This window comes from Bos indicus, chromosome 24, assembly GCF_029378745.1.
Source record: "Bos indicus isolate NIAB-ARS_2022 breed Sahiwal x Tharparkar chromosome 24, NIAB-ARS_B.indTharparkar_mat_pri_1.0, whole genome shotgun sequence".
In the NCBI taxonomy this organism is placed as follows: Eukaryota; Metazoa; Chordata; class Mammalia; order Artiodactyla; family Bovidae; genus Bos; species Bos indicus.
Window position 1 is genome coordinate 47,014,330 of NC_091783.1, and position 10,965 is coordinate 47,025,294.

The window sequence follows — 10,965 nt, forward strand, 5'->3', positions numbered from 1 at the left end:
CGCCGGGCCCGTCACGTGATGAGCGCTGGAGCCCCGCCCACCGGCGAGCGCGGCCCCGCCCACCCAACCCACAGCCTTCCGCCCGCGTCTTCCGCCCGCGCGCCGGCCCTCCCCGCGCCGCGCTGTCCTCGCCCGCTGGTCCCCGCCCTCTCCCGCGGCCTGCCCGCCTTCCCGCACGCCTTCCGGCCAAGCCGGGCCGGTCGCCGTGCAGCCCTCTGCCCCCGGTCCCCGGCGTGGATGCCAGGCACCAGTTCCTGAAGCGCTGTGGAGACTGCAGCGTTACCGGAGGGCCTGGGCGGAGGGAGTGACGGAGAAGAGGAGGTGGCCTGAGACTCGTGACTGGAACATTTCGGGAAAATTCTTACGGGGCCCTTCTACACGGTGGCTGTGGACAGAGAGGTCCACCCAAAATAAAGGCATCCCCTGGGTTAGTTGCGGCGGAACAACCTAAACGTGGATGTTGGATAAGCTATTGTTCCCATCTCATGGTGCAGGGTTGGTAAGACCTCTTTGGGTTGCCAATAGCCTCAAAGTGCTAACATGGCTAGTTCTTTCTGACTTTGAAGGGCGACTGAATGTCAAGGATTGCAGAGTTGAGCGGGTTGGGGGAGGGTAGTTGGAGAAGTGAAAAAGGAGCGCGCCCAGAAGGGCCCTGATAGAGAGGGGTCAGGGAAATCAGATAGGTGGGAAAGATGAAATGCCAGAGGCAGAGATGATGGAAGTTTCACCTCACCCTTGAAGTGCTGACCAAGGATGAGACAAGGTGCTGAGTCAAGCTGGTCAGAAATTCGCTGGACCAAATCTGGGATTCAGATTTCCTTGAAGAGGTGGATGAAGCCCATTTCAGACACCTAATGTTGACCCCTGGACCAAAAATAGTTTTCCAGTCTGACTTTTCACCTAATTGCTGCTCATCTTTCAGATCTCAGTTTAAGTATCACTCTTTCAGAAAGACCTCTTAAACCCACATGGCGCTTGTGCTGTTCTTAGTCGTTCAGTCGTGTCCGACTCTGCGACCCCTATGGACGGTAGCCCCGCAGGCTCCTCTATCCATAGGGCTTCTCCAGGCCAGAGTACTGGAGTGGGTTGTCATGGCTCCGCCAAGGGATCTTCCCAACCCAGGGATCGAGCCCTGGTCTCGTGCATTGTGGGCGGGTTCTTTACCACCTGAGCTGCCGGCGCCATTTTCTTTCAGATCCCTCTCTGACGGCTCATAGGACCAGAACCTTTCCCTCCTAATGTTTTTACATGATAATTGTGTAGGTCCCTGTGTAATTATTATATAAATAATTATTGTTTACCTTTTTTCCTTTAAAATGTTTTTAAACCCACGGGGGAACCTGGTGGGCGGCCGTCTAATGGGGTCACACAGAGTCGGACACTACTGAAGCGACTTAGCAGCAGCAGCAGACTAATAACTGACAGATGCCTGAAAAATTGTTGTCCTCCTATTTGTTTAGTGAGTAAAAGAATGAACAGTATCAGACTAGCTGCCGCTAAGTCGCTTCAGTCATGTCCAACTCTGTGCGACCCCATAGACCGCAGCCCACCAGGCTCCCCAGTCAAAACTAAGTCAAACTGAGACCACAAAAATCAATGGTGGAATTCTGGCTTTCTACCATTGATTTTTGTGGTCTCAATTTGACTTAGTTTTTATTTTGGCTTATTCATCTTAGGCCTTGATTTCCACCTCAGAGTTTAACATTGTTCAACAGACATTTAAGTGAAGGCCTATGTGGTCTAGGAGGTTTAGAGGAATATATGAATAGAATACAATACAGCCCTTCCACCAAGGCACTTAAAACCCACAAGAGGCACTGACACGCAAAACCAAGAAAAGCCACGCTACAATTACTGAAGTGTTCATTGTAGGGTTGGGTAGCTTTGCCTGCAAAAGAGTCTAGATGCTGTCTTAGACTGGCCTAAACCACTACTTGGTCTCACCAGGCCAGATTACTAGTTGGGCGTCTTTCCTAAACTATGCTCCCTAATATTCATTCAATATTTGTTTAAAGGAAAGGCTGAATGGTAATGGGTTAAAAGCAAATCTCTTTTTACTGTCATAAACAATTTAGCTCTGATCCAAATTTGTAAATCCTACTCATCAAAAGAAATCTCTGCACTTGGTTGGATATAACTTCTTTGTAGTGTGACATAATACATCCATGGATGAGACTTGAGGAAGGAGGTAAGTACCAAAGTCTCACTGTAGACCACATACCTAACTACCACACCTGCCATATGTAGAACTGTTCCCCTAGAGGAATTCCATTTAATACAATTTTCTCCTCATTACATTTTTAAGTAATTAAATATGTTAACACTGTTTATGGATTGAGGTTCTAGGCAGTTACCTGGCTGGACCACCCCCTTTATCTAGCTCCCATTAAAAACATAAGTATTATAATTAAAGTTTGCTAAGTTTATACTACACAGACTCAAAAGTCTCACAAGTAGCTTTTCCACATATTAGCTGTCTTAACTATGGCAAAGTCTCAATTCCGTTTTTCTAATCTATTCCAGACCTCAGGATGTTGAATTAAGTGAGATCAGGAATTTTACTATACTTTATAAACTTACCTTTGATAGGTGATTGTTTTTGTATTTAAACAGCTGATAAGCACACACCAAAAGTATTAAGCACTTAATATCTATATGATATATTCTAGTACTTTAGAAAAGAAGATTCTTTTCTAGTTGGATGATGCATGAGATACTGAATTTACTTTCCAAGCACCTGTCTTAATCCTTTCCCTGCCTGTCTGTACATCCATCAGTCTCTTGATCTCAGTATCTCTCATTTGGTTTCCATTGACTTCTTCATTTTTCCCTGTATCTGTATTCAAGGCTCCTGCATAGTTTCAAGCCACCTTTCTTTGCCAAGCGCACATCTATTTTAATCAGATTTCTTCACACCTTTTGCATTCTGCCTTAGCCTTTACTGAACAGTATGAAAAGAAAATGAACAATGAATTTATATTTTATATTCCCATTTTTAACACAAAATTTGAAAGCATAACACGATAAATATACTTTCCAACAAGGTTCAGCAATTATTAATATTTGAACAATTTTTATTAAGGTATAGATAACATAGATAAACCCTCATATCTTAAGTGAACTATTCATTTAGTTTTGAAAAATGTTTATCAAGACACAGCACTTTCATCACCCCAGAAAATTCCCTCCTGCACCGGAAATAACCAATGATCTGATTTCTAATACTGTAGAGAGAATTTTAAAATGAGACTACTTTATTTATTTTAAAATACTGTCATAACCTCAGTGCCAAAACCAGACAAAAATTAATTATCCAATCTAACATATAAGCAGATTTTACCCCAGTAATGCAAGGATGGTTTTACCCTAGCTTATATGTTAGAGACTTGGTAACTTGGTACAACTGTACAACTGAGAACAAAATTCTGGATTTAGAAAATAATTAGCAAGTGCCAAAAGTAAAGAGTTAATCCAGACAAAATCCTAGAAGGCAATATTCCAGACATTTAAACTGAACATTTATCCTGAGGAATTTGACAATCCAAAAGTAAAATCTATAAACTGGGACTTCCCTGGTGGTTCAGTGGTGAATCCACCTGCCAATACGGGAGACAGGAATAGCGGGTTAAATCCCTGTGTCAGGAAGATCCCTCGGAGAAGGAAATGGCAACTCCCACTCCGGCATTCTTGCCTGGAAAATCCCATGGACAGAGGAGCCTGGCGAAATGCAGTCCATGGGATTGCAGAGTCAGACACGACTTAGCAACTAAACAACAAACTGAAATATAACTTGCAAAGTCCAATAAACAACCCCGATATTTAATACAAGACCCCACAGAGTAAAAATAAACTGGAAATGTCAGCACGTCCACAAATTGCATTCAGTTTTTCTACTAATCAGTAAATCTCACTCCTTGAATATTGAAAAATAGGTCCAGGATGGTACTCTACATACACTGGGCAGAAACAAAAATTCTCTCCAGGTAAAGATCTTATCACCCCAAACCTCAAATTAACCTACAGATAATTTTCCAAGTTAAATGACCAACACGTAATCAAAAATCAGAAAAAGACTGCAATAAAAACATGCTTACACAAGTAAGTAAATTAACAAGCAAACCTTGAAAAAAATTATAGATACTATAGAATTAAGAAGTTAAAGACCTCAATGGATAGGTTTAATAGTATATCACACACAATTTAAAAGAATAACTGGAACACGTTAGAAGACTAGAATGAAGCTAAGGGAAACAAAAAGATGGAAAATGTGTAAGAAAATGTTAGACATAAATTTGTGACAGAAAAGATAATGTTGAAAAAGTCTACCAAATGTTTTCATTGGAGTCCTCAAAGAGCAAAAAACCAAAATGAGGCAGAAGCAATATATGACAAGATAAAATTGGAGATTTTCAGACTGATTAAAAAAAAACCCACTGTGGGTAAAGTGTTAACAAAACCCTTTTCCTTTCCGCATGAAAACTTGACCTTCAGTTAATTTTCTAGCTCTTTTCACCTGGAAACATAATAGAGGTTTATGAGAAAAATGACCTCTGATTAGTAAATTGCCTCTGGACCAGGAAGAACTATAAATGGTCTACATTTATAGACCTGATGCAGCTACCATATTAAGGACTTAATGAGTTCAGTTCACCAGCAAAACACAGCAATTTTAAAGGTGTATGCACTTAAATGACATGTCCTTAATATATCATACAGAACTACAATGAGAAGTAAAACAAAACCCCACAAGTATAGTGAAGCATTTTACCATACTATCTCAGTAATTGATACAAAAAGCAAACAAAATCATTAAAGATACAGATTTTTGGAACTGCGTAATTAGCAAATCTGACTCGGTCACTACAAATAATGTGCGTGCATGCTCAGCTGCTTCAGTCGTGTCCGACTCTGCCACCCCATGGACTGTAGCCCCACCCCCACCCCCACACCCTGGCTCCTCTGTCCATGGGATTCTCCAGGCAAGACTACTGGAGTGGGTTACCATGCCCTCCTACAGGTGATCTTCCCAACCCAGTGATCGAATCAGCATCTCCCGAGTTAACAGGCGGATTCTTTACCTATTAAGCCACCTGGTAAATCTCCCACAAAGCACGTACACTCAGACCCTTCTTTCCCTCCTCTGAGAAAATGGATTGAGAGAAGAATGTGCCTTTCTCGCTTTCAACTAAGCCACATGCCTTGTGTGCAGCTTTATCAGAAGAATTTCATATGATTAATAAAAGACGGATGACTGTTTTTTCCTAAAGTCACTAGGAGAAATCCTTGTCCAAACACTGCAGTAGCTCCCTGCCAGGTGGGGTGCGCTGATTTGTCCCCAGGTCCCAGTTCTGATCAGACTCAACCATATCTGTCTGAGGTGGGCCTGTGAGAAGACCCAGAATGGGACTTGCAGAAAATGCATTATTTTAAATACATATGGAACATTTACCAACGTTGAGCATGATAGGGGAAGCCTTCTACAATTTAAAAAATTGTGATAAAATATACACAACCTAAAATTTACCATCTTAAACCCTTTCAAGTGTACAATACAGTGCCATTAAGTATAGTCACATTTTGTACAACCATCACCACCGTTCATCTCCTGAACTCCTTTCACCTCGCTAAACTGAAGCGCTATACTCACTAAGCAGTAACTCCCTATTCTCTTCTTCCCCCCAGCCCCTGACAAACACCATTCTGCTTTCTCCTTAACTTTACTCTGCTGCTGAGTCGCTTCAGTCGTGTCTGACTCTGTGCGACCCCAGAGACGGCAGCCCACCAGGCTCCCCCGTCCCTGGGATTCTCCAGGCAAGAACACTGGAGTGGGTTGCCATTTCCTTCTCCAATGCATGAAAGTGAAAAGTGAAAGTGAAGTTGCTCAGTCGTGGCCGACTCCTAGCGACCCCATGGACTGCAGCCTGCAAGGCTCCTCCGTCCATGGGATTTTTCAGGCAAGAGTACTGGAGTGGGGTGCCATTGCCTTCTCTGTGGAATGTCCTACTTAAGTAGAATAACACATAAAACATATCCACCTTTTTTTTTTTTTTGGTATAGGAAAATTTATTACTATCGTGCTTTCATCATCAAAATGTATGATCTTGGTCTTTCCTTCTTACCTTTGTATAAAGCCAAAAGAGAGACATTGGCTACTTTGACAACCTTAAAGTGGACTCCAGGAATGTCACCAACAGCATGACCTTTGCGACCAAATCCAGCAACCAGAACTTCATCATTTTCCTCAATAAAATTCAAGCAACCATCATTGGGTACCAAAGCAGTGATTTTTTTGCCATTCTTGATTAGCTGAACCCTGACACACTTCCTGATGGCAGAATTTGGCTGTTTGGCTTCAACTCCTACTTTTTCCAGCACAATTCCCCTGGCGTGAGAAGCGCCGCCAAAAGGGTTGGCCTTCAGGGCTGTGCCCAGATGGGCTTTCTTGTACTGCTTATCATGCAACTTCTGGTCTCGTTGGTGGCTTCGGAGCTTCCTGGCAGTACGAAGACCGCGACACTTGCCCATCCTGCCGGCGCCACGGGCCTGAGCGAAAGAGCAAAACATATCCACCTTGACTTGATTCTAGGTACCTCATATAAATGGAATTACATGGTATGTGTCTTTTTGTGACTGGCTCATCCATAATGTAGCATATGGCAAAATTTTCCACCTTAACTTTACTCTAGGTACCTCATATAAATGGAATTACATGGTATGTGTCTTTTTGTGACTGGCTCATTCATAATGTAGCATATGGCAAAATTTTCTTCTCTTTTAAGGCTGAATAATATTCCATTGTATGTGTATACCATATTTTGTTTATCCGTTTATCTGTCCATGAACAATTAGGTTGTATCTTAATCAGGTTGGGTTAATGAAACGACATACCACAGACTGTGTGGCTCAAACAGTTAACATTTATTTCTCATAGTTCTGGAGGCTGGGACATACAAGATCAAGGTGCTAGCATTTGGTGTCTGATGAGGCTCCCCTTCCTGGTTTGCATTTGACCATCTTCTTACTATTTCCATAAGTGATGGGGAGAGAGATCTCTGGTTTCTTGATCTTATAAGAGCATTAATCCAATCCTAGGGCTTCCATCTTCATGACCTCAACCAAACCTAATTACTGCCCAGAGGCCCCACCTCCAAATAGCATCACAATGGGGACTGAAGCATCAACAAATGGGTTTTTGAGGGACACAGACATTGAGTCAATAGTAGATTGGTTCCACTTTTTATTGTGACTAATGCGAACAAATCTCTCTCCTAAATCCTGCTTTCAATATTGGGGTGTATATACCCAGGAGTGAAATTAGTGGATCATATGGTAATTTTATTTTTTGAGGAGTTGTCATGTTTTCCAAAGCAGCTGTGCCATTTTACATTCTTGCCAGCAGTGTGCAATGGTTCCAGCTTTTCCACATGCTCATCCACCCTTGTTATATTCTGGTGTTTAATACTATCCATCATAATAGGTATCAGATGATATCTCCTTGTTGTTTGATTTGCAATTCCCTAGAACATTTCATGCAAAGATGAGCTCGATAAAGGACAGAAATGGTATGGACCTAACAGAAGCAGAAGATATTAAGAAGAGATGGCAAGAATACACAGAAGAACTATACAAAAAAGATCTTCACGACCCAGATAATCACGATGGTGTGATCACTGACCTAGAGCCAGACATCCTGGAATGTGAAGTCAAGTGGGCCTTAGGAAGCATCACTACAAACAAAGCTAGTGGAGGTGATGGAATTCCAGTGGAGCTATTCCAAATCCTGAAAGATGATGCTGTGAAAGTGCTGCACTCCATATGCCAGCACATTTGGAAAACTCAGCAGTGGCCACAGGACTGGAAAAGGTCAGTTTTCATTCCAATCCCAAAGAAAGGCAATGCCAAAGAATGCTCAAACTACCGCACAATTGCACTCATCTCACACGCTAGTAAAAGTAATGCTCAAAATTCTCCAAGCCAGGCTTCAGCAATATGTGAACCGTGAACTTCCTGATGTTCAAGCTGGTTTTAGAAAAGGCAGAGGAACCAGAGATCAAATTGCCAACATCCGCTGGATCATGGAAAAAGCAAGAAAGTTCCAGAAAAACATCTATTTCTGCTTTATTGACTATGCCAAAGCCTTTGACTGTGTGGATCACAATAAACTGTGGAAAATTCTGAAAGAGATGGGAATACCAGACCACCTGATCTGCCTCTTGAGAAATCTGTATGCAGGTCAGGAAGCAACAGTTAGAACTGGACTGTTAGAACAGTTAGAACAACAGACTGGTTCCAAATAGGAAAAGGAGTTCGTCAAGGCTGCATATTGTCACCCTGTTTATTTAACTTATATGCAGAGTACATCATGAGAAACGCTGGACTGGAAGAAACAAGCTGAAATCAAGATTGCCGGGAGAAATATCAATAACCTCAGATATGCAGATGACACCACCCTTATGCAGAAAGTGAAGAGGAACTAAAAAGCCTCTTGATGAAAGTGAAAGTGGAGAGTGAAAAAGTGGCTTAAAGCTCAACATTCAGAAAATGAAGATCATGGCATCTGGTCCCATCACTTCATGAGAAATAGATGGGGAAACAGTGGAAACAGTGTCAGATTTTATTTTGGGGGGCTCCAAAATCAGTGCAGATGGTGACTGCGGCCATGAAATTAAAAGATGCTTACTCCTTGGAAGAAAAGTTATGACCAACCTAGATAGCATACTGAAAAGCAGAGACATTGCTTTGCCAACAAAGGCCCATCTAGTTAAGGCTATGGTTTTTCCAGTAGTCACGTATGGATGTGAGAGTTGGACTGTGAAGAAGGCTGAGCGTCAGAGAATTGATGCTTTTGAACTGTGGTGTTGGAGAAGACTCTTGAGAGTCCCTTGGACTGCAAGGAGATCCAACCAGTCCATTCTAGAGGAGATCAGCCCTGGGTGTTCTTTGGAAGGAATGATGCTGAAGCTAAAACTCCAGTACTTTGCCACTTCATGAGAAGAGTTGACTCATTGGAAAAGACTCTGATGCTGGGAGGGACTGGGGGCAGGAGGAGAAGGGGACGACAGAGGATGAGATGGCTGGATGGCATCACCGACTCGATGGACTTGAGTCTGAGTGAACTCCGGGAGTTGGTGACAGACAGGGAGGCCTGGCGTGGTGTGATTCATGGGGTCGCAAAGAGTTGGACACCACTGAGCGACTGAACTGAATTGAACTGAACTGAATGGTTAGTGATATTGAACATCTTTTCATGCACTTATTGGCCTTCAGTATAACTTCTTTGGAGAAATGTCTATTCAGTCCTTTGTGCATGCGTGCGAAGTCGCTTTAGTCGTGTACGACTCTTTGTGACATATGGACTGTAGCCTGCCAGGCTGCTCTGTCCATGGGATTCTCCACGCAAGAATACTGGAGTGGGTTGCCATGCCCTCCTCCGGCGGATCTTCCAGACCCAGGGATCGAACCCAGTCTCTTATGTCTCCTGCATTGGCAGGCAGGTTCTTTACCACTAGTGCCACCTGGGAAACCATTCGTTCCTGTACTCATTTTTAAATCAGGTTATTTGGTTTTTTTGTTTCTGAGTTTCAACAAAATTTTAAAGGACCGGAAGCTGCTACAAGTCTCTTTTACTTCTCTATGACAGAGATTGTCTTGAAACAGTGTTTTATCATCTCTCAGGCTCTGATGAGATATAATAAGCCATGATGGGGTCTTCCCCGGTGGTTTAATGGGTTAAGAATCCTCCTTGCAATGCAGGGGACTCAGGTGTGATCCCTGTTCAGGGAACTAAGAGCCCACATATCTAGGAGCAACTAAGCCCCAGCGCTTTGGAGCCTGAGCACAACTGGAGAGCCCATATGCCACAACAACTGAGCTTGCAAGTCTTAACTAGAGAGTCTGTGGACTGCAGCAAAAGATCCTCATGATGCAAGGAAGATCCTGAGTGCCCTAGTTAAGGCTGGACGCAGCCAAATAAATAAATAATTTAAAAAAAGAAGCCATAATGACTGTACGTACCCTTGATATTTTGTGATGAGAATGGCAGTTTACCTCTGTGATCTTCCTCTCAAAACATGCACATGTGTGAGCTAAGTCAAGCTCACTTCAAGTTAAGTCACTTCAGTCGTGTCCGACTCTTTGCAATCCTATTGACTGTAGCCCGCCAGGTTGTTCTGTCCATGGGATGTTCCAGGCAAGAATACTGGAGTGGGTTGCCATGCCCTCCTCCAGGGGATCTTCCCAACTCAGGGATCGAACCCACATCTATTAGGTCTCCTGTGTTGGCAGCTGGGTTCTTGACCACTAGCACCACCTGGGAAGCCCCCCCACACACACAACACACACATCCCCAGTTTAATCATGGGGAAAGTTATCAGGCAAATCTCAGTGAAGGAGCATTCTACAAACCATTTGACCAGTATTCTTTAAAAGCGTCAAGGTCATTGAAAATAAGGAAGTGAGAGAAACTGTCACAGCAAAGAAGAGTCTGAGGAGACACAACAACTAAGCATGATGTGGAAGCAGTCCATATCCCTTTTGGCACCAGGGACTGGTTTCATGGAAAATAATTTTCCCATGAATAGGATGGGGGAGATAGTTTGGGGATGATTTAAGTACATTGCTTTTATGATGATCTGACATGAAGCAGAGCTCAGGCAGTAATGTGAGCAATGGGAAGTTCTGTAAACGCAAAAGAACCAGCTTTGCCCACTACTCACCTGCTGTGCAGCCTGGTTTCTAACAGACCATGGGCCCATACTGGTCCATGTCCCAGGGGTTGGGGACCCTTGTAATATGATATTCTGGCTGGATCCTGGTATAGAAAAGGATAATGTATAAGAACTAAGGAAATCTGAATCAAGTGTGAACTTTAGTACTAACGACTCAGTATCTGTTCATTAGTTGTGACATGCATGTGTGTGTGCCAAGTTGCTTCAGTCATGTCCAGCTCTTTGCAACCCCATGGAC

General features: G+C 43.1%; 1 protein-coding gene across 1 annotated transcript; it reads right to left on the minus strand.

Annotated features, from left to right (window-relative positions):
* Positions 1 to 6,045: 6,045 nt before the first annotated feature.
* LOC109577711 (small ribosomal subunit protein uS12-like) lies at positions 6,046 to 6,555 on the minus strand. The gene has a single exon (XM_070778594.1). It carries the CDS (start codon positions 6,523 to 6,525, stop codon positions 6,070 to 6,072), a length of 456 nt encoding a protein of 151 aa, XP_070634695.1. The 5' UTR covers positions 6,526 to 6,555; the 3' UTR covers positions 6,046 to 6,069.
* Positions 6,556 to 10,965: the final 4,410 nt, after the last annotated feature.